The sequence below is a fragment of the Pangasianodon hypophthalmus genome, chromosome 11 (assembly GCF_027358585.1).
Source record: "Pangasianodon hypophthalmus isolate fPanHyp1 chromosome 11, fPanHyp1.pri, whole genome shotgun sequence".
In the NCBI taxonomy this organism is placed as follows: domain Eukaryota; kingdom Metazoa; phylum Chordata; class Actinopteri; order Siluriformes; family Pangasiidae; genus Pangasianodon; species Pangasianodon hypophthalmus.
This window is the reverse complement of record NC_069720.1, coordinates 17,506,153-17,531,248: the sequence shown is the minus strand read 5'-3', so window position 1 is coordinate 17,531,248 and position 25,096 is coordinate 17,506,153. Positions and strand designations below refer to the sequence as shown.

At 39.7% G+C, this 25,096-nt stretch overlaps 2 protein-coding genes across 3 annotated transcripts in view; both read right to left on the bottom strand.

The window, feature by feature from the left end:
- The window catches only part of wwtr1 (WW domain containing transcription regulator 1), a 43,281-nt gene extending 26,384 nt beyond the window's left edge, over window positions 1-16,897 (bottom strand). The window contains exon 1 of one of the 2 annotated variants that reach the window (XM_026919303.3): window positions 16,118-16,897. In XM_026919303.3, the coding sequence (XP_026775104.1) occupies window positions 16,118-16,545 (428 nt within the window). In that variant the 5' untranslated portion in view covers window positions 16,546-16,897. The remainder of the gene's footprint in view (window positions 1-16,117) is intronic. The other variant, XM_026919313.2, reaches the window with a different exon arrangement.
- A 4,015-nt stretch (window positions 16,898-20,912) lies between these two features.
- Window positions 20,913-24,223, bottom strand: commd2 (COMM domain containing 2). Its single transcript, XM_026930276.3, has 5 exons — window positions 24,083-24,223; window positions 23,394-23,471; window positions 22,928-23,010; window positions 22,669-22,842; window positions 20,913-21,677 (listed from the first exon to the last, which is right to left on the bottom strand). The coding sequence occupies exons 1-5, from the start codon at window positions 24,147-24,149 to the stop codon at window positions 21,480-21,482; spliced, it is 600 nt and encodes a 199-aa protein (XP_026786077.1). The 5' UTR covers window positions 24,150-24,223; the 3' UTR covers window positions 20,913-21,479.
- Window positions 24,224-25,096: the final 873 nt, after the last annotated feature.

Genomic DNA, 25,096 nt, shown 5'->3' with positions numbered 1-25,096 from the left:
ATCAGTATTGTGATATCTTTTAACAAAAGACACACAGTCCTAATGAGCGCTCAAGGTTGTATGATAAACGACCGAGAAAGTTCAGTCTGGACTGTGGGATGAGAAAAGTGCAGTCCTGCAGGTAAAGCGGTCATACATGATAGAATTACAACACAAGTTTTCAAAAAGCCTACTTATGCAATAAGAAATGCTCAAGGACGTTGCAAACTAATCTCTACCTACCACATTTGTAGTGTGTGCGATTACTAGGAATAATCATTCTAACGTTTCGCTGAACTGATTAAAAGATTACACACACAAAAAAAAATGAAAAACTCATTTGCTCAAAATTGACTTACAATGAATGTCTATGGGTAGAAGAATGAATTCTTGAAGGAAACATCCAAGGGCTTCTTTTCTCGCTCATCATGTTCAATGTCATAAATGAGAATTTTGGTGTAGAGGTAGTGGAGACAGGTTCCCAAATGCAATGGAGATGTATGACATTTGTACTGAGTTATGGCAAATACTCGGCTTGGCTAGTTAGTGATCAACATCATGGTGTTGATGGGGGTATTAGCACGAAAGTCGAAGCTTTTGAGCCATCTGTTTTTAAGCAGAGTGTACAGATGAGGAGGTGAGAGAGTTGGATAGACTAAAGGATTAAAGCACCGCCTCATCGCTCTCTTTAGGTAGAGATGAAGGTGAGGGCTAATTCCTGCTGGTGCCACTAATTAATATTTTAATTTTTATTGACAGAATTCAACTACAATTAGGCTTCCATTATAAGTGTGTTTTGAGGTCAAGTGTCAAAGTGTCAAAATTCCTGTCTGTGGTAAACTGCACATACACTTCAGATGTAATTGATAGAAAATGCTAAAGTATATCTTGTGCCAACAAAGATAATAACTGAATTAGTATTAGTCTCCAAACAGGCTGATAATCAATGATGCAAATTCAAAGAAACAGTGTTTGTGTTTGCGTTCTCTTTGTGGACTGGCAGTCGAGCACTGATGCAGCCTGTTGTCTTGTGGCAGGCTTGCAGGTGCAGTTGGGGGCTAAAAATAAGCAGCAAACTGGAGATCCTGGGAATAATCCAGCAGCTGTCACCATTTCAACAGGCCCTATGCTGAGCTAGACACACGTCCTTAAAACTTAAGCATAGATATAGATCATTCATACCCAAATACAAGATATGAGGCTCCAATTAAACCTACGTTCATATTGTGTGCACTGATATGTCTACATGTATGAAATAAAACTCAACGGGGAGTGCTGTTATAGGAAAATAATTAACAACGGGGTGGGGTGACTGCTACCCTGAAGTTGATTACTTTCCTATAACTGCACATCCGGAAGTGTTTTATTCCTCTTTTACCACACAGTTTGCCAACAATTAAATTTTTTAAATTAATTAGAGAATGACACAATGTATATTTTTCTTCATTTAGATTTCTAGAATATCCACAAAACAAGTCAGGTCCTGCTACTGCTTACGATATTGCAGCTATAAACAGTTGTGACCTCACCAGGCTCTTTTTTCTGTCTCTTTAAGTTAGTAATAATAATAATAATAATAATAATAATAATAATAATAATAGAAAAAAGCTTGGCATGTTACCAAAAAAACACAAATATTCCCTCTCCTGCAGACTGACACTGGAGACTCCTTCCATAAATGCAAAAGGTGTCCTCAAAGAAAACATCACCATATCAACGACTACACATTAGTTTTAATCTGTTTATGTGGAGGGTCTGCCATACAAGTCCTTGTGCAAAAGGTTACTATAGAAATTATAATGTATTTGAGAAAGTGCATTAATATAAACCTTGCAGCTGGAACTACTGCCAGAGCTGCAGTTACAGAAAATGAAAACACCTTCTGACCAGTCGAATATAGGAATACACTTGATGACCATTGTAAGTCATGATTACTCTTCAACCCCAAACACTACACTGGTAACTAAATGGTTAACTGCTCAGCATTCTTAGACTGAAGCTTCAGCGTCCTGGCCTGAGTCATATCTCAGGGAAAAGATTAAAAAAATCTAATACACACCCAAAAGAAGAAGCTGGAGGCATAATAAACCAACTCAAAGTTCACAGAAATGTGTCCACACACTTCAGGCCAGGTGCGTATTTCATGCAGTTATGCATCGACTTAATTGACCTCCACCAGACAGTCAAAAAGCAGACACTTTTTTTTGTGTTCCGTTTCTTTGGGGTAAAACTGCCAAAAGAAAGCTAAATCCCGGCCTTCTTCCCACATCTGACAAGCCTTCTGATTTCTAATTATATGCTGCAGAACCACAGCAGACATAAAGGCACGTCTTACTTTCATCCTCGCTTGGGGTCCAGACAGAGTCCAGACTAAGAGCTCTGGGAACGGCTACAGCTTCTAGACAAGGCTGGTTCACCCTGAAGACGTGAGAGAACTCGATTCAATTAAGTCAGAAAGATATTACAAGAAATTGAACAAACTACAGAATGTTGGCCTATGAAAATTTATCTGGTGCCACACACAGATGTATGTTAGGGCCACTCATTTTTAAAGATGATATTGGTGTGGATAAAATCCTAACTTCAGGTGTTGGCCCTCACTGCCCTCACCTCGCTTTTAGATTGCCAGTTATAAAACCTCTTCCATGCCGCCCGTTGTGTTTCACATGAGTGGTCATTGTAAAAGAGGGAGTGTGCCGAATGTGGCTTAGCTAAACCAGTGGCATTCTCCACCTCTCCAAAAGTGACCAGAATGACACCACAGCACTGGTATGAGGGTTCTCGCAACCACTGAAAATGAGAACAAAAAGCAGAGGATCCACTTTCCCAATTAAGTCATTCTCAGGTTACCAGGGGTTTTCCCCCCCACTGTCGCTAGCACAATAGCCACTCCACTCAAAGCACAGGGATGCCGAGGCAAAGGGCGTAGTGAACCTGTCTAAAAGACGGATCATGAGGGGTCAGATTCAGACGCTTTGAATTGTTGCAACACAGCAAGGGGCACCAGCTGGAAATCCTGGAATTAGAAATATTTAATTGAATTTGAAAATGCGAGGGAGGGGAAGGGCAGGAAGTGGAATGCGCTACTAATTATAGTCATCTCAACTGCTGCCATGCTGCCACTGCTGAAGATGGAGCACAAATTTGGAACCTTCCCCAGGCCTGGGGCAAGTTATGGCTAGTGCTGTCAAGCCTGACTGTTAACATTAGCCGTCGAAAACAGGCAACTGCATATTGTGGAAGAATCTACTGGTGTATTCAAGCTTTAAATGAATAACACATTTAAACGGCCTTGTTGTGGAAGGTGGTGACTTAAGGTGACCCAAAGAGTGTAAATAAATAAAAACCTACTATGAGATTTGGAAACAGTATGTAGTAGAAGAGTACACCTTAGCTATTCAAACTACCTTCTTGTTTGTGTGTGCTCAATCTACTAAATACTTATATGGTTCAGTGGAAAGTTGAACCAGTTCCCCGTCAGATCTTCCTCAGCTGTTTTAGAGGGTCTCTTAGTGGGTGACTCCTCTTGTTACTAGTTAGGACAACTGGCTGGGCGAGAGCAGCCAGACTCAGGCAGCAGCTGTCGATGGGTAAGCTAACTATAGACCTGGCACAGATTTGTAAGAGTTGCTTACGAGAGAAAGAAAGAGAGAAAGAAAAACGCCTACTTTACCCAGCGTCAATGACAGTGTTTTCATTCACCTTGCCAGCCCACTGAAACAAGAAAAACTAGCTCGGATTATGAAACCCCACACATTAGCGCTTTGTCTGCTCATTAGCCTCCCTGAACACTACAGGTATCAAGTCTCCTCACGTTATGAACTAGCAAAAGGCAATCTGCTCTCCAGAGCTTAAGAGAAGCCTACCATATAAGACAGCTGTTTTATTATCCCAAACTGACAAAGGCCTAATTTTAAGCCAGAGATAATTTAGATGACTGACTAAAAATACATTGCGGCAGAATACTTCACTTACTTCTAGCTCCATTTTTAATACAAACACGCTTGGGTCATTACGTTATTACAGTAAGGCGAGCTTTAATGTTTGTTGTTCCTTGAAACTAGAACAATAGTGCATCAGATTTTTAAAACAGTCTAGTCTGTCTCCAATTTCTGTCTTGCTTGCATTGCAATGACAATTTATACAAAAGTTTTATTTAGAAATATCCTATTAGGACCCATAATGTTCCAAGGCTGGACTCTTTCCCAGTTTCTGAGACAGTCTGACCCATGACTATAGTCCAACAACAAGCAGATTGTGTCATGGCATAAAAAGAGCAGCGATCTGATCTCAATTTCAACTAAACCCCTTTACCAAGCACCCTTTTCACACACCCAGAGAACTCACTCATGGTCCATCTACAGGGCACTTGAAAGCTACAACCAAGGCTTTTCTTGACGTCATTCTGTGTGGGAGAAACAGAGCAATGAGGACCTTTTTTGTTTATTCATTCTGATGTCCTGTATGAGGGTGAGAACAAGTCAGAATGACGTGCATTTCACTTCAGAAACAAGGTTTTAATAGACGCCAAAATTCATCTTGTGATGTAAATCTATAAACCATAGGCAGATAAGGACATCGATTGATTCATTCGCCTTCAGGAACTGCTTTATCCTGGTCAGGGTCACTGTGGATCCAGAGCATGAGGCAGGAATACACTCTGGATGGGACGTTAGTCCATCGCAGGGCACCATGCACACACTCATTCACACCTAGGGGCAATTTAGCATAGCCAGTTCACCTACTGGTATGTTTCTGGGAGATGGGAGAAAACCAGAGAAAGGACACCAATGTGGACATATGGAGAAGATACAAAACTCCACACAGATAGTAACCTGAGATCAAGATCAAACCAGACACCGTGGATCTGTGATGCCATCACTTTGTCCAACCGTCTTGTTCCTAATGAACAAACCATATACAAAAAACTTTTTCTGGTTATAAAGGGTTTAATAATTATGCAAAAAAGAAAAGAAGGAGCTTCTTGCAGTATCATTCAGCCTGCATTAGTTGCCTGTGTAATAGAAAAACCAAAATTTCTCCTTAAAAAGTGAAAGTTCCCAAAAGCTTGATTACAGATCAATGCATTGATTAGGCATAGCACCAAAACCGGGATTGTATATGTGTGTGTGTGTGTGTATGTATGTGTGTGTCTGTGTGGTGGCTGAGTGACCTTGAAGAAAAGCTAGATCTAAATGGGTAAGGAGGAATGTTGTGGTGCTGTGGTATGCTGCAAGAGGCCAAGCCTGAGCTGCATTTTCATCACCACGACAACAAGGCACTACCACTTGCACATTCTTGGATCGGACATTAACATGAAAAACAGCTCTTATACCTCCAGAACTGAAAAGGCTTCGGTACTGCTGAGTTAATCGTTAACTGCTTCTTACATGAATTACTTTTGAACTGCTGTGTGCGCAAAATCTCATTCGGCCCAAATCAGCAAAAGAATGACTCCCAAAGTCAGGTTAAAATATTGGATAATTGGAAGTAATGAGTACGGGGAACAGCGGCTCTGAATTTGATCATGCAGTTGGATCTGTTAAACTTGGAAAAGCAAGCATTTGCACCTTTAATTCAGCCAGTGTGCCAGGAGCGTGCTGAATCCATCAACAATCTCCACAGAGGATGGCTGCCAGGGGGATCTTTGGCCTGAGCCAGGCTGCCAAGACAGCCGCTTTTAGTGGACGGGCCGAAAAAAAAAAAAATTCTCCATCTGCCATGGAAAACACGGTGTGAGTGAGCAGCTTTGCGGGCCATGTGGACATATTCCCTCCAAGATAAAGAGCAAACCGTCTGCTGCCTGTGAAGTGACCCCGGAGCTGGAAGACGCTTGTGCACCAGGCCCCAAAAAAACACCAGAGCCAGCACTGCAAAAATTAAACACGACTCTGGCACTGAATTTCAAGAATGTGTTTGACTTGAGAGTGTGAGTTGTGCGATTGAGCTGAGCATTTGAGCTGAACATTTGAGTTATGCATTTGAGTTGCGTAAACATTTGAGTGGAGCTTTTGATTTGCCTTTCTTGTACCCTGCAGTCTAGTTCTGGCTAATAAATTCTCATGAAATAATTAATGAAATCTTTCCATGATTCAACACCGGATTTGTGGCCTTTTCACCAGCCGTTTTCTAGGCCTCTTCAAGTCTATACATATGTTAGCCAACAGGGAAACTGAACCAGCTGAGAGCCACTGCTCTGTGGATTGTGCTACAATACATCCAGTGAGGGCTGTAAAACAAAAGAGCATTTCACACGAAACCCCCATTAACTTTGGATGGCACACTAGCCCCTTTCTCTCGACCAGAGAAAATACAAATAAAAAGAGTGGATTGATATTAGCCTAATGCCCCCATGCACAAAGCACTCATTGTTAATAATCCCACAGCAGACATGGGAATGAACCCTGGCTCTGAGCCAGTCCCCCACCTCGCTCTCTCCCACTCATGTACCCATACACCCTCGCTCTCTCTCCCCCTGCTAATTCCCCACCTAATATACTCAACCTGCCATTATTAACAGCTCACTTGCATTTTCTCCCATTTACATTTGCACTTTCTAGCTAAAACTACCTTTAAATTTCCTCCCCAGGACACGTCAGTTTTGTACAGCTGCATGTGTCATATTTTTATTGTATCCTATTCTACATTCTAAATTATTTCTCAGAAGGAAATAAAGAAAGTTTCCCCTCTCATGTGACATGATCTTCACAGCTGAGTATTATTCCACATTATGGAACAGAAATTGCATATTGATTAATTTGACAGATCGCTGACTGCAAACTTTGCAACAGCACAGTAAATCTGATTTATTTCTCTAATCCCTTTTTCTTTTTTTTTTTTTTTTTTAACCGAACATTAGCACTGCCGTTTATAAGTGTTCAAAACTGATTTGTTTGCTTGGGCAGTAGTCAGACTTGAATTTGCATATCACTATGGTTGTTATGGATTAGACCTGTCAAATTACTTTATTCCTTTTACAAATTTAATCAGATATTCAAATGAATTTGAATATTGTTTACACTGATGCAGACTTAGCAAATATTAATTCACATGATACCACAAGAGGTGTCCCCTTCTTAAGCGAAGAAAACGACTTGAAGGCAGCACCATTATTATATCATATTAATATTTTAGATAATCATTGTAATATTTTCTTGCTCAAAATAGCTACATTTTATATTTCTAAAGTGACCCTGGATCATACAGCATCCCAAATGGCTTCCTATAGCACCAAGGTATATCTACGCAGCAAGCATTTATAGTGAGTGAATAGGAATGAACAGGAAGCCATTTGATATACATTCTACTAGACGAACCTTTTGTGTCAATATGACTTTGGATTTTTAGAGTATGTTTTAGAGTATGTAAATATTATTTCCTGCCTTCATGTTGGTTTTCTTGTTGTCGCAATTAAATGTCAGACAATGTCTGAGGTCTAAGCACCTAATGAAAAAGAAAAAGCTCAGCAAGAAATCCACATGAATTTAACAGGTCGGTCTGAGTTGTATATCCAAATCTGATCCGAAACCCCTTACAAATGTGGGAAAGTCAGATTGCAAAAACTTACTCCTGGATGCCAAAAAATTGCATGTGAGCAGCCTGTCTGAACATAGCCTTATCCATAACGGAGACCAGCTGAGACATGTCCCACCCAGAGACGCCATGGCAGCTGACGCCAAATGTTATACTGACAACAGCAGCACAGTGACCTATACGCTAGCAGTGTACTAGATCACTATGGAAGAAATGCTGCAGGCTTGAGTTAGGGATGATCGGGCACTTTTCTGTGCCTTGTGGGGGGCAATCCGGCCGTGGCATCAGGAGGCCCATAGGCTGTGTAAGCTCAGAGACCGTAGCTATGCAGCCATACCGGTTTTATTTTTAACACCTGCAGTTTGGACAGGTCTCCTGTCATCATAAAGAGGAAGAGCAACTTGGGTAACATCAGCAAGCATCGTCTTCTTGTAGCCTCTGTGTGAGGGGGATGGAAAAATGTTAAGTGTTCCCTGCCAATCAAATCATGCTATCCAATAGAGTTTGATGTGTGCTTGTTAAATGGTGTGCCTAATCAGATTCCGGCAAAGTCAGTAAACTCGAGGAATTCCATCATCCTCAGCTTTTCACTGACTTTATGGCCAACCCCCATTCATAACTCACACTGTGGTGACTGGAATGCAGCTGCCTCAGTTCGGGTTCAGAGAGATCAGGAGCATGTCAGGGCCCCTCCACGATAGCGCATTCTCACTTCGTGATTGCGTTTATTTGATCAGACAATAAGCATTAGCTCATGCTCAAGTTGGCCCTCAGCGGCGTGCCCTCGGTGGCTGGAGACACATCACACGTGACAGGGTGACAGTTGTGTGAATCAGGATGGACTTCTGTCTGCGCCCTGCTCTCTGATCAGCTCTGAAACAAATGTGGCCGCACGCATCGGCATGCTGAATGAAATGCCTGCAGTATAGAAATGCAGGCGAGGGGTCGCCGAGAGCTTTTCTGTGCTGCGAGAACAATACACCCACATAGCTGCTGCTCACATTCCAGACCTCATGAATAGGCAGCGAGCGAGAGAGAGCGACAGAGAGAAAGAGAGACACAGAGAGATGGAGGGAGGAGTCAGTATCTAAGACTCCTCCCACTTACAGGAAATCCTACAGACGGGCAGCAAGGAGAAAAACTTCTGACAGCTTCTGATGGTATTCAGCAAAACTTTTAGACTACAAATTATCAGCTCTCCCTAATATTTGATGCAATGAGAGCTAAAACTAAAGGTGTGACAATGTAACTTTCTTCTTCTACACTTGTTTTTACCCTTGAAGTACAGAAAACTAACATTCTTGAGGAAGATATACTGACAAATAAATACTAAACCAAGTTTTTCAAGCTCCGCTCTCCAGGCAGACATCTTAGGCTTTCCAAGAATGCAAAGTCTTTTCAGATAGTTACAGGATTTTGACTACTCCAACAGCTGTGAAGGTTACAGACGGCCCGACATTATTTAGACTGGCAAAGACTGGCACATGGAATGTTTTTGATGTTTCATTCGCTGTCCAAGAAGTCATCTTTGAGCTTGTTTCATGAAAACTTTTACTAGGTCCAAAACTCAACATTTTTTGCAGAACACAATTTATCAATGTTTTAAATGAAGTAATCAATGCAGAATTTGATTAAAATAATTTTCTTTTCTAAAAAATAAAACGAAGCATGGCCTAAAAAAGTTGTTCTGATCAAACAAACCACTTTCTTCACAGACGGCTGGCCTATTTACACATGACGCACTATGAAGTGTAGGCCCACTATTGTGTTTCATGTCAAACAAAAGGCCAAAAAACAAAGCCTGATGTTATAATTTCTTTGGTAAAGTTAGTCATATTGTCCGTTTTTCCCATTTTGACTGCGGTCTTTGAAGTGACTCATGTTTGTTGTTTTTTACTTCAACAAACCCCAAAAGAGAGGCCGCCATGTCCCTCTAGCCATTATCCAGGCAAACAAAAGGAAATGAGTGGATCCATATCCTGTGGACCGAGCCGTCTCTTTCAACTGCATATTGGGAAGGGGAGGAGGGAGAGCGTGGAAAGTGCCACTGAGAAAAACAGCTGAGCGCACATGACACGCACATTTTACAGCTCATGCTGATGATTTGGAAAATACATACATCAAAAAATTAAGGAGCAAATGTGTCCAGTGGTGTTATGTAATTTAAAGTGTGACTTTTATGAACAAAATAGAAACTTTTCAACTTAAAGTGAACATGTCACTGACATAACTGAGAAAACAAACAAATAAATAAATAAACTAAATAAAATAATAGTAACTACAGATAAACAGGCCCTGCTTTTAAACTACTGGTGAACTCAGACATTGTGTGCAGCCAAGTTTACATCTCCTGCATTATAATGATCAAAAGCAAAAGTTCCTGGAAGAGCTTAGACTTGTCTGTTCCATGCTCTGCGCTGAAGTCTGTAAACTGACAGAGAGGTGAAAGCACATGAAATGCAGTCGAGCACGTACGTGTGTGTGTGTGTGTGTGTGTGTGTGTGTGTGTGTGTGTGTAGTAATCTCCCATCTTCTCTCCAGCTAAAGGCTTCCAGCTGTCTTCCCGTAAAGGGACGTCTGCTGAAGGTCAGCAGCACCATGTCCGAGAGCTGATATGTGGCCAGAGAGCTGCTTCCTTATTTAAAAGTTATAAACCACGGCTGTGTACGATTCACAGGAGCAGCCACATAAACAAAGCTCTCTCTGTCCGACACCTCCAGCTCCTACACAGCCGTTTAAGCAAACTCACGCATATCGGATTATTGACTGATCTGAGTGCATAACTGTTTGCAGACTGCAAAGACACACACACACATACACACACACACACAACCTTCTTTACCCTCTCACCCAGCTCGCATTAATTCAATCAAAGCTGGCCCTCAGTGCATTATGAATAGATCATCTTATCTAGCAGGGTTTAACACTCCACGGCAGGGATCACACGTCAGTCTGAAGGGTCTCTTTGTCTTTAAAGTGTTTGTAGTGATGGCAACATGGCTCAAGCGAGACCACAAGCCAGAACAAATCACCATTAAAACTTTGCACTATAAAACAATAGGCTCTGAATAAGAGACATACAATGAGCTGTTGCTCAAAACAGTCTTTTCATTTTAGAGAGGTCAGAAATTAAACAAGCCTTGTATCTAAAGCCTAAAGCCCATAAATAACAGGCTGTTTCTATATATTATATGTCAGCATGCTAGAGGCCCTGGCTCGGGGTTCCTCTGAGAGCAGTCCATCAGCTGTTGTGAATGTGAGCAGTAGTTACGGGGGTATTGTCGACTCTGTCAAGCTCAGTAATGCTTCGGAAACTCAACACTCTACAAAAACAATCCATCATTAATCACAATCGTTAAGCACAAACAATCCATCATGTAAATAAAATAAACTAATCATCAACATTTTCAATGCAATGAAATATTTTCACCAAGAACTAGAAAAGGGTGAGGTGGCACCTCTTTCTCTGGGGTCATACTGCCTCAATGTCTGAAGACTTGTGTTTAAATGTCCAAGTCACAAAGCCACATGGCATTTGAGTTTAACTGCTTTCATACAATTACAATTTACATCACCCCGTCATGCAAGGCCCTGAAGCACTTAGGAAAACGATTGTGCTACAAAGACCCTCTTGTCTTGAAATGGCCGATATCACCAGAGGAGAAGGTGGGCAAATCTGAGCCATCCAGTGCCAAACAAACCAAGTTTCAATGGCCATCCATGTCATAGACTTAAAAGTGGTGGAACAGCCTCCAAGCTTTGAAACATGGTAAGAGAATCATACATCCCAATATCACATAAAAAGCAGATTAACAAAATCTAGATTTCAACATATTAGCAAACTCGAAAATCAGAGCACTCTGATGCTAAAACCAAATCAAAAAAAAGAACAAAAAAAAAAAACCCAAAGTGTTAATTTGTCTTTTTTTTGGGAATTATTTTTCTACTGTTGCATCAGTGGTAATAATATATGCAGATTTTTATGAATTTAATTGAAAATATTAATTAAATAACATTCAATTATAAAACTAAAGATGAAAATAATGCAAAAGCACTTAAAGGGTCAGTCCTGATTTAAGTGTTTTTAAGCTGACAATAAATACAACATATAATTAAAATAGAAAACTATTCTAAGTGTTTGTATAATAGCGGAGTTGTTGTGCTTTCTGGTGTTAAAAGAGGGTAATCTTATATGGCATTTTTTTCTTTCTTGCTAATTTTTGTGGAATCATTTTTTATACCATTTATTGTATAATAGAAGGACATTAACAGTAAAATCATTTCTGATTTTCTGAACATGGTTTAATGCCGTAGTGCTATAATCTAGTTCGTTATATAATGCTAAGTAAGGTCAGCGTCCTGTAACCCCCAGAACAGACGAGAAAAATCCAGACTGTCTGCTGCCGCCATAAACACATCTGTTATGGCTACTTAATAGATAGAAGCCAAACCAAGGTCCCATCAGAAACTCTCAGAAGCCCTACTTCCATCATTTTTCCACCTGCTTTACTGAATTTCTATTGTTTCTATCCGGTGTGTACAGTGTCATAGTCCGGATGAAAACGAGACAGTGGCTTGTACTTCAACTTCAACCACTATTTCCGACTAATTTAAACTTAGCAAAAGCCTATAACAAGACACGCAAAGTAAAATTTCTTTCTTTAGTTGAATTGTGTGGCACAACAGGCATTATCAAAGACAGCCTCTTGCATCACATGTCCCCAAACCTGCTTATCCATTCATTTGCTATGACGTCGGAGAGGCCCGTCCCTACTCTGCTCGGACGAAATCAACAAAAACAAGTCAATTCTGCCCTCAGAAACCATGTTGGCATGCTACAAAACCCACTGCCATGTATTAGAAAACATGGGACAGCAAAAACATTTCATCTGGTTGTAATAAAGCAAAGAACAATTTACAAGGCATTTGTCTTGGGCAGAACTTAAAAGGAAAATAAAGTACAGAATAGTGAATACAGAACCCAAGCTTTTCCTAATATCCTAAATTACAGGCTGCTTTAACATGAAAAAGTTTGTGAAAAAATATTCTGTAGTTTTTTTTTTTTGCTTTTGTGGGCAGCTAATAATTCTGACTCTCACTGACTCACTGAACCAGAAAACCCAGCTGCTGTTCACTGCAGTGATTTCATAACCATCACTGCCTTTTGTTAAACCTGTGCTAGGGGATCTCTTCTGTCCTGGACTTCTTGGTGTTGTTACTTTAGTCATCACTTAAGGACACAAACATTCAGAACCTAAACAGGTTTGGGGAGGTGTGAGGAAGGTGACACGGTGACAGCTTTTCGAGTCAGTGACAGAAGAGTGACACAGCACTAGAGAAAGGGAAAAATACTTCTGGAAGTATACAGGGCGAAATGGCCGCTCAAACTCACATCGCTCTGACAGACTGTATGTCATATTACAGACAATACTTACTTCCTGAGGACGGAATTGGACAACAGTATTTTCTGCTTCTTTAGAGTTAATTGTCCTTCATGGGAAATAAGGTCATGGACAATTGTAGAATAATAAACTTTGTATATAGCTGGAAATAAGAAGTATGACCTAATAGCATAGCCTAATTCTAGCACCATTATTTTAAGTATTAATAAGTTTCTTCAAAAGGCACCAGCACACAAGGTATGCAGAGCTAAAGGGGGGCAGGGGGCTTGGTTGGTTAGTGCAGGAAGGGGGGGGGGGGGGGGCATTTACTTGAGAGAGTAATTACCCCTGACAGGCAGACTTTTGTCTTCTTGACTGCTTAATTGCAGGGCGGAGGGAAGCCCAGGTCTGCAGCTTTGTTGATGGTGGATGTGCCAACTGAATGCGTGGCAGGCACTAACATGTTCATCCTAAAATGCAAGAAGTCAGTTTGGAAAGAGGAGGAGAGAAGCAGGAAGATGACCACGAGGAAGCCATTCCCGCATATGAGTCAAAGGCTCACTTCCGGACAAAGCAGGCTTTGGGATGTGTGCCAGAGCAAATCACAAAATCCCATATTGCTCAAAATCTCATACTGCTCAAGACAATGCAAGATCAAAGTATGGTATTACCCGATACTGCTACTTTGGCCATACCATAACTAACTTGTTTTTTTCTCAAATAGTGTATCTCCAGTAGTCAAATTCAGCATGGAAACAGCAACGTCCTGATAATATCGTGGCAGAATGTAGTCTATTATACTGAAAATTTGCATTCCAGGACCACCCAGTCAGCAGCAATGAGCAACCCCGAAGGACACTTTAGGTTTGCCCACAGACTTAATTACCAGACACCTTAGTGAGAGATATGCAATGCACATGCTATATGATATAAATGTGAGTTTGTGTGAAAATATATAAATGTGAATGTTTATTAGGTATATTGGAGGTTTGTAATATGCAAACTTAAATTTTTAACTTGTAAACCCGTCTTCCATCCATCCATTTTCTGTATCGCTTTTCCTACACAGGGTCACAGGCTACACAGGGTCACTCGCTTACCCTACCCCAGGGAACTCAGGGCACAAGGCAGGGTAAACCTGTCTTGTAAACCAAAAATACTGGAGTCAGATGACTTTATGGAAGAATGGAAGTATAACAAAACACAGACAAAAGATCAGCAACTGATGTAGTACACATTCGGCATTATGATGTATAAACTATGACACATTCCAGCCATTTGGACTAAAATCGTAATCCTCGTGATGGCCCTGATTGCTACTGATAAACTAAACGCGAGTCATACATCTGATCAATCCTGAGTCAAGCTTGAATTTAACAGTCACTAATAAGGAAAGAAATTTGGAGCAAGAGATCTTAAACTTTTTGCAACCAGGGTAAAAAAAAATATCTTTCACCCCCTCAGTACCGATTTATTTGATTATATATTCAAATATTAGGCTTATTATTCAAATGTGCACAATAATATTCTGAATATTTATTGGAGCCCTAGGGCTTTTTATTCCTGAATTATCCACTGACAGAACACAATAGGTCCAATTATTTACAGGCCTGTTTGTTGTTTAAGTTATTAAGGTTTGGTTTAAATACATTTCATTCAACTGACTAATCAATAACTTTGAGAACTTTAAGAATAATTTTCACCACTGTCACTATTTATTTATTTATTTATTTTTTTTAATCAGACCCTCAGGGTTCCTGGACCGTGTTTTGAGAATCACTGATTTTGGGTCACTGGTCAAATTAGAGTGCTTTAATCTTATTCTTTTGTCACCCTGATACAAGTTGTGGGTATGATATAGGTGGAGCTTCTCAGTTTACAAATCCCATCCCAAAAGCGAACACCCCACTGGGCTGAACACAGCCCGAGTGACTTATCAACTTTCTACCAACTGAGATAACCACCACGTCCTCAGGGCCTGGGAAGAAAAGATGTGCTGCTTACCCCCACCCCCCACTCCCCACTCCCCGCGCCTTCATTCCTAAACAGAGCCTGTTCAAAACACTTATGTACACAGAGTCAGACTTGTGTTTCACTTTAGACACATCTCAAGATAGAGAGTTATCCTTATCACATAATCAAGGTGAGTCTTGATAATGGATTTACTGTGAAAAGTGTGGCTCATTCAACTGAAAAGAAATCACTTCTTCGTTTGCCTGACCCACACCCTGATACTGTCAGAATACTTCCTGCACGCTCACCTTGATCCAGTGTACCTGAACGCACATCACTGTAACCTCAGGTCAGGCTTAAAAACGTAAAACGAAACCACTTTTGTTCTTGTTAACGACTAACTTAACTAAGAGTTAGCAGCGGGCCAACATTAAAGTTAATGGGTGTGTGAAAACGATATAAACACAGTTTCCTAAAAAAACACAACAGAGCTGTTGTAGCCTGTGACCTACATGATCTTTAGGGGGATTATTTATAGTATCATATAGACATTGTGTTAAGGACGTGAGATATATGAAGTGTAGCTTGAGAGGCTGTCTATTTGTGTTGTGTATATACATATATAAATAAAATCAAACCAAAAATAAACTTTGCCAGTAATCACAAAATTTTTAACTCTTGAAAATTGTGGGAAAAAAAAAAACAGAAAGGTTCCAGAAAAGTTTCTTAAAAGTGATAACATATTAGAAGTTTTTTTTTTTTTTTTTGCTTTATTCCCTTAAAGAACTTTTTTTTGGTTCCACAATAAATTTACTAATCATTTCCCACCACCTTCCTCATAATGTAAATATTCATGGTGTAAAAAGATCCTGCACTTCTTCATAGCAGCAAAAAAATAAACAGACAGGTTCAAGTTTTTTTTTAAAGCCATATCATATTAGAACCTTTCTGGTTTCTTAAAAGAACATTGTCGGTGCCACAGTATATGTACTAATCTAAATTTAATAATAGCCTACATTTAATAATAATTCATCTCTGACCACCTCAAAATGTAAATATGTATAGTGGAAAAAGATCCTGCACTTTTCTGTGGCACCACCACAGAATGGTTAAAGAGCTCTCAGTCTTTGAGCAGTGATTACTTGTACCTCTTTTCTGGCACCTTTCTATTACAGAGAGGAAATCACTGCGCTTCACTCAGGGAGGTCTAGCATTTCTCAGGCCGAGCGCGGCGATGCCACATCACGGATCAAAGCAACACTGACACTCACTTGAGAAAGTACTTCTGGCCGGTGGACGTGTACGCCATCTCCCATCCGGGCGGCAGCGGCAGCTCGTCGGTGACATCGAAGGACTGGTGGCGGCTGTGCGCGTGCTGCACGGGGCTCGCGGTGACGGCGGCGGAGGCGGTCGCGAGCGCTCCGGGTCTCAGCTGCAGTGACGCGGGGGAAGAATGAGAGCGCACGTGCTGCGGCGGGAGCCTCGGCGGCTGCTGGCTGCCCGAGTCCGTGCTGGACTGGCGCGAGTGCGACCCGGAGTCCGGCTCCTTGAAGAACGACTCGGGCAGGTGCTTCTTCCTCCAGGAGCTCGGTCGCGGGTTCAACACGGCGTTAAAGAGCGCCTCGAGGTCCGTGTCCGGGTCCTTGGCGACATGGATCACTTGCTGGCCTGGTAGAGGCTGAACTGGGTTGCTGCTCATTTTTGTTTTGTTTTTTGTTTTGTTTTGTTTTGATAACTAAACAAATTAATAACGAAATAACGGTTTGCTCGTTACAAAAAAAAAACAAGCGGACGAAATCTTAAAACGAGGCCTTTCCTTTAAAATCGTTTAGGCCTCCGGTACTAGTTCTTATTATTTAGATTTTAGCCCAACAAAGTTAACGAAAGGCTAAGAAAAACATCTCAGTTGGTTCGACCTGTGAAAAAGTTTCGAGGTAACTCTTTTTCTTCCCTCGGCCGACCTTCCCAGATCCAGTGCTAGTCTCTCCCGGGCGTCACAAACTTTGTAAACTCCACTTTTCTTCCACAGTGCCTGTGTCAGCACTCCCTCATGAATATTCAATTAGCCCGGGACGCATGGGTCAGCACTGCGTCATGAATATTTAATTAGCCCCAGGCACCTGGGTCAACACTCCCTCATGAATATTTAATTAGGCCGCGTCGCTCCCTCATGAATATGAATATAATAAACCCACGCCCAAAAACAACATGAACTTCAGCTTTCATAGCAAGCCTGAGTAACAAGTGGATTATAGACAAAAGAAGATTGTGCAGAAAAAGTTTTGGCAAAATTAAACAAAATTGCGCGTCATGTGAAATAATTAAATGAAATAATCATTTAAAGCAAATATTAATGAACAATTAAAAGAAACTGCATAATTAAAGTCATTAGGCTGTGATCATAGTCTTATAAGGTTCTATCTGCTATTAATTTTTCATCCAGAACCTTATGCATAATACTGAGATCACGAATTACATAACTAAAAAAAACCCACCAATTTCATACCAGTGTGTAAAATAAACACGACTTTCCATATCGCAGTTACTTTATTATAAGTTAACACTATGGTCATCTAAGTGAGAAGAAATGGGGGTGTTTTTTTGTTTGTTTGTTTGTTTGTTTTTGGAATCACATAGTGGTGGAGTTTACTAATGTTATTATAGTTATTATTCAATTATTTAATTATCATAGTAACCCTAAATGAATGGTTACTTGAAATGAAATGGGTTAAACTAAAACTCAACAACTAAAATAAATACAAAAATAATATTAACTTTATCTGCAATTTTAATTTTAAAAAGTACTGATAATATGATACACAGTTTCAAATCCCCATCTGAATGAGTGGAACGTTCAGGAATAATGACTCAAAAAATCTTTTGATGATGGTGCATATACTATATGGCCAAAAGTATGTGGACACCCGGCCATCACACCTAATCGTCAAACCAAGTCTTTATGGACCTCGCTTTGTGCACAGGGGCATTGTCATGCTGGAACAGGAAAGGGCCTTCCCCGAATTGTTGCCACAAAGTTGGAAGCATACAATTGTCTGAGATGTCATTGTATGTTGTAGCATTAACCCTTCACTGGAACTAAGGGGCCCAAACCGTGAAAAACAGCTCCAGACCATTATACCTCTTCCACCAACCTTTACAGTCAGCAATACGCGTTAGCGTTCTCATGGCATCCACCAAACTCAGATTCACCATCAGACTGCCAGATAGGGAATTCATCACTCCAGAGAACACATTTACACTGTTTCCACTCCAGCTGAAGCTTGGCATTGTGCTTAGCGATCTTAGGCTTGTGTGCAGCTGCTCAGACATGGAAACCCATTTCATGAAGCTCCTGACTCACAGTCCTTGTGCTGATTTTGCTTCCAGAGGCACTTTGGAACTCTGTAGTGAGTGATGTAACAGAGCATAGGTGATTTTGGAGTGACTTGGAGGCCCTGCTCTGTGAGTTTGCATGGTCTAACGGTTCGTGCCTGAGCTGTCATTGCGCCTAGATGCTTTCATTTCACAATAATAGCACTTACAGTTCACTGGGGCAGATCTAGCAAGGCAGAAACTGACTTGTGACTTGTGGCAAAGTGGCATCTCTGCCAGCGCCACACTGAAAGTCACTGAGCTCTTCAGTATGACCCATTCTACTGCCAGTGTATGTCTATGAAGATTGCATGGCTGTGTGCTTGATTTTATTCACCTGTTAGCAATGGGTATAGCTGGTAGATCTGAACTCAATAATTAGGAGGGGTGTCCACATACTTTTGGCCATATACTATATACTATACTACAGTTATTACAATTAAATCTGTGCTCTGACCATAAGGGGCTTCTTGAAAATTCTTTCACAGTGGAAGTGGTCCCTGAATGCGAAACATGAATGCAAAAAATGTACCATTTTCTCAATTAACATAATTACAATATTTAAATAGACATAGGACAATAGTTTGTTATTTTTTTGTATAACTGATTATGACTGACATGAGTGAGAACTGAATCAATGCATCTGAAAGTGTTGCTTTCCACAAAGCACATAAATTCAGACTCCCTCTATTGGCACAAATCCAAATTAATGGTACATGCTGCATAAGACAATCCATTCTGTTCTGTGTTTATAAACCATTATGAAACTCGCTGCAGCATAAGTATCTTGCTACAATCAATGTCTTGTTGCAGTCCAAGCCTTACCAGACCTGCTCTGCAAAAACCACACACTTTCAGAGTGCATAGGGTTCAGTGCTTTGTACAGCACTCCAATAAGCCTGTACCATCTGTATCTAGTGTCAAATACATTCTAGGTAATGGGCCATATTACACATAGTCCAATCAATGTCAGTAGGCCAGACCAAAAAATAATAACACGTCAACAGCGCCTCTTAAATGTGATAATTTATTGGCATTTATCTGAAAGGTACATTCTGAATGCACAAATATATTAAACGTATCACCTCCAAAAAAAGTACACCTTGCAATTCGTTACCAAGAAAAGATATATTTCAAGTGATGTTTTTACCACACATTGCCATGCATAAGTAGTCACCCTCCTTGAACTTTTCCACATTTTGTAGTGTTACAACTTGGAACTGAAGTGGATTTAATTGGGATTACATATCAAATTTTTAGCTTGCTAATGAATTAAGAATTACAGGCCTGGGTTTATCACTCTATTTTGCTCCCTAGTGGAATAACAGAGATTAGCTCAAATCCTCAAATTTAATTACAGTCCAATTTTATACAATTTAAATTTAAAACACAGACTCTAAATTCATTAGAACCTTTATCAGGCCAGTCGCAGCCCATGGGCTGTATGTTTGACACCCTGGTATTTGGAAATCAAAGACCAGTCTTTTGTGCAGACTCTGAAATAACGAGTCCTTCAGGAACTTCATATTTAACATTAAACTTTACTTTTAGTTAAATTATTTTAGGGTTTTAAATTATTCATTCAGCTTCTGTAACTGCTTTATCCTATTCTGTGTCATGGTGGATCTGAAACTTATCCTGGCAACGCTGGGTGTGAGGTGGGAAAACACCCTGGAAGTCCATTGCAGGACAACATGCACATGCACACACACACACACACACACACACACACACACACACACACTTTCATACCCAGAGGCAATTTACCATAGTAAATCCACCTACTGGCATGTTTTTTTTAGGGGGAAGCAGGAGGAAACTGGAGTTCACCGAGAAAACCATGCAGGCACAGAGAGAACATGTATAGAAACTCCACAGTAACCTGAGCTCAGTATCGAACCAGCTGTGCGGCAGCAACACTACCTGCTGCACCACTAAATCAAACCAGTAGTAGGATTCCATGGAATCTACATTAATAAGGCTGCATTACAATAATTGTTCTTCTGATTTAATTTTTTTTTTTTCTGAATTTATTAGGTTGAAATAAAAATTGAGCAATACCCTAAAACCCAAAGTGTGGCATCTGTTTGTGTGAAAATCAATTAAGCGTTCAAATAATCTCACAAAATATGGGAAATATGGGAAACATGATTGAAGCAAAAAGCCCTAAAAAAGTTCAACAAGCATCATAAAACCCAAATACGTGGCATGTGTCTCTTATATAGCCCTTTCTCACTAACTGACTATGGAATTAACACCCATGTGGTTTTAATGCTTTTTACACACCACTTAAATCCTGCCTACTAACCAACTCAAGAGTGCAATAGTCTAAAGGCCGGTACGGGCCTATATAAGGCACTGAACCTTGCTGAGAATTTGGCACCGGGAACAGTTTTGTGTCCTCTTACATACCTTTGCTTTTTGTTCTTTTGTTACAGTGGAAGTGATAGGTGCAAAACCGCTGAGAAATGGGCACGTTCAGGCTGATAACCTTTCTACCACTTTTCTATCCTGTATAAGATTAGTGAATGATTAGTAAATTAATCATTATCCCAATACCAAGAACTCTTTGTAATGTTAACCATGAGATAAAGTGTGACCTTAATTTTTTTTTTTTTTAAATGAATGATACTTGAGCTTTCTCCAGATACACAGAATTTAACAGAAGGACAAAAAAGTACAGATACTACAAAGATGTATTAATGTATTTATAAAACAGTTAATGAGAATACAGCAAGTTGTTCTCTATCATTACACACTTCAGTTTAGATTTACAGAAAATGAATTTTTTAAACATTATTAAAATTGAAACTGAAAATTAATTTAACTCTTCAGCCTCATCAAGTTATGAAATGGTCCCAAAAATATGGATTTTTCCAGATACTAAAGAAAAACACTGACAAAATATAATAACCATAGAACAAATAAATTGTCATACAAATTAAAATATGAATCATTAATGCTCCAGCTCTAATATTATTCATATCTTTCTTAAGTGTGTGTTGAGTGTTTTTCATTCAGGTGATGACGCTGAAGGACCTCAAGTGCACTTAAGTCTTAACTGTATCTAACACTTCAATCAGAGTTCATGTGCCTGGTCCTAAACTGCACATTTTCCTGTTTTTCCTGTTACAACACACCTGACTCACCAGTTCATTAACTAAGAGCTCAAACTGCTGTAAAATGTGCATAATAGAAGTGCTCCTGAACACTGCTTTAGGTGACCTTTCACACCATCTAGTGTCCACTTTACGTACAATCCTATTTGATGTTGCGGAGGATTCGGCGGCAGTGGTTGCTCTTGACCTCAGCGAGCGCTCGCTCCAGCTCACGGATGAGATGCAGCAGTGTGGCGGGGTCAGTCTGCAGAACACGGGCGCTCCGCGTGTCTTCATTCTCCAGATGGAGCTTGAGGGTGATTGTAGGTTTCACCTGCTGTCTCAGAGCCCTGCTGGCCAGCTATGAAGACAGGAAACACCAAAATGTCGATTCATTTAATTTGTGAAACATCACTTCATGTGCATGACATCAATAAAGGTTTTAGTTTGATAAAGAAGTAGACTGTGTGCCTAAATATTAATTGTTATATACCTGGTGGATGCGAGAACCTCAAAAATGCAAAAATAAATGTTTTGGGAAGCACAAGACAGCTGAGTGCAAAAGTTTGCACCACCCATGGATTTTGGATAGGGAAAATGGAGCATGCACTTCTATTTGATCATTCATTTGTTAAAAATAAAAGTTGTTTCAATGGAAACATGAAAAGTGCAATTCGGTTTTACAGTGCAATGTTTAAAGCCCAATGCAAAATTCAAAGGAACACAAAAAATATTTTAATACCACTAAGTACAAAAGTTTGCACTCCCATGTTGACTGAATGGAAAATTTGAAGCTGCGTTTCATTTGTATAATTTTTTTTTTATTATTTCAACATGTTAATAATGTAATGTAACATCCAAAAGAACAGAAAAATATTTTGAGAAGTTGGTTTGCCATGACCCTTTCACTCTCCAGACCTGATCTGATTTACATCTATCTAATGTGACTGATGCTTTTATCCAAAGAGACTTACAGCTGAGACATTTGATGAAGGCAGTGTATAACCGAGGAAGTAATAAAGGCTGATCCAAACTCTGAACTGGTATAATTTTTTTTTCTAATATTAATATCTTAACATAGAATATTTGAACACTTCTTGTTATTTGTGATGATGAAGGAACATTTGTGAAACCTAACATACTAAATGCTATAAAGAAAATTCCTTTGTCTTCCTCCAATTTTGCCTTTAGGGACTTTTGCAGTCGACTGCATGAGATTATAAATGAACTGACATTTTCATTCTCATAGTTTGTATTGTTTATAACCCTATAACCATCTCATAGTTTTTAAATGTGACATTATGAATACAAACTTGTGTCATTAGATACCACAGAGACAATCAAAACAATACCTGTACATCAAGGCGCCACTCGAGGTTGTGATAGCGGGGCAGAGACGGGGCGAGTTCACTCAGAATCTGACGGATCTCCTTCCTGTTTTCCAAATACAGCTGCAGCAGGAGTTTATTGAGCTCCTCTGAAAAACCCAGCACCAACACCGAGTCCTGAAAGTCCACTTCCGAGATCTGCAGGAAGATGAAACAACAGCAGCTCTTTACATTCTGCATATATTTCTGTCCCAGGACATTACAAATTAATCAAAGCCCTCACCATAAGCTTTGAACTTTCAGTAAGAATAAACATCAGTCCCTCAACACCATGCTGCACAGTCTCTGCTGGGACACTCAGCTTTCCTAGACGACAGTTGATGGCACACAGAAAAGAGTTATAAACAATCCTGTCAAGCAACATATAATCACTAACTGTTACTCTCAGGGCACCACATACATGTACTGAAGTAAAGGTTAATATAAATAAAGTGATTGTGTCTATATGATTATGTCCAATATGATTGTGAGAGAGAGAGAGAGGGGTGTTTTGAGGTTTAAACTGTGAAATTAAATTCTGAGTGTTTGATATGTAACTAGCATATTTTTGGTATTTTTGGTCATTATTATATAGATTGTCCTTTCTATCCAAAAGCACTATTTCAGGCTGTCTTCCTCTCAGCTTGTCCAATATCCAAACAGCCTTGATCTTATCTTCCAGTTAAAGAAACATACATAATATGACTTACTTGCTGCCCCCTCATAGATTTTAGGGTTTGAGCCTTTCTTCAAGAACTCCACAGCAATTCTGCCAAACTCGCCAACAACTGGAAAAACAATTTTACATTCTGCATGGAGATCAAGTTCATCGCATAGCAAGCTAACAGATTTTCAGATTTAAAATTATATATATATCTCAGACATATATCACACTCAATAAGGTGTAGTAGAGATTATTTCACATCCTATATAGTACACCTTAAGTAAAGGGTCATCTAGTATAGTAAACAGCTATCTAATTTTCAAATAGCAGTCTATGGTTCATGAAATGAAGGGTCTTTTATTATTATTATTATTGTTGTGGTTGTTGTTTTGCTGTTACAGTGGTGATCACCATTACTTTCAAAGATCAAATATAATTATTTAAGATTATTTTAAACCTACCTGACTGGTCACTAGAATTTATTGGGTTTATTTCAAACCACAAGAATAAATTCATGTCAAAGTGCTTTTAATATTTGAATATAATGTTGCAACTCTACATTTACAAAAAAAAAGGTGCCACTAAAATAGGATGGAACCCTAGCTATATTAGTTGCATAATGTGCTTAATGTTAATATTTTGTTCATGTTTATTAAATAAATCTTTACTGCAAAACCCCTGGTGTAACTACATCAACACTTGATAGGTAGCAAAAGAGCTAAAAAGCTAACTTACCCGCTGGGTCCACGTCAGATAAAAAGCCCAGGTGCTCCTTATGCTCGTCAGATAACACTAACAACATAATGACTGACTATATGATACCTAAAACATAACATAAAATTGTTTCTAATAAACGCAGACAGATAATCTGCCTGCCACTGTTTGCTGTTAGTAAGTCACATGATCTGGTGCTCGTGCGCTGCAACAGAATCCGACTGCAAACATATGGCGATAATAATGGTTCCGCTATCAATTCACGAAAACAACATCACAGATTAGTTTAAAAAAGTTTCTAAATAGTTCTTTGGGTGTATAATGCATTTCTACCACTTGAAACCAGTTTGTAAAAAGAAAATCCCGTTATAGGCTTCTACATAGGATATTAAGGGGTTTACCGTGAACATAATAAAAATAATTTTTAAATAATGTGTATTGCAAACACGCTTAGAAGAGAAAGGGAAAAGGAAACTCAGATTAGCTAATAACATACAGTAAAGCATTCATTGTTTGTCTATGTTTATGTTCTGGAAATCCAATTCACTGTTCCAATATCAGTTATTTCTCATAAGATACCTGACCATACTGTTTGGGAAAAAAACAAAAAAAAGCTTGGTAGCTTGGTAGCTTCTGACCTGCTACCAGCTCTCAAATCACAGGCCAGGCTAGTCAATCTGGTGCTAGCAAGAAAACAGGTTCAGAAGTACTAATGCTTGTGCTACATCGCAGTCAAGTTATTTTTAAGAACATAATGTGACAGTAAGGCAGAAAATCTCAAATAGTTATTTATAAATCAGTAACAAGGTAGCTGAAAAAGTCAGTAATGAGGAAAATAACGCTGAAAATACGATTGTCTACCAGCTTGACCAGTTAGGCCAGTGCTTCGGCAGCTGGGAGCTGGTCAGAAGCTACCAAGCTGCAGGGTATAGGCCTGGCTTTTCAGCTTGAGAACCAGGATTAAAATGTGAAAATATGCAATGATGGAATCCTTGTAATTTATTAACAAGTTGTAATATCCTCACTTACAGCACT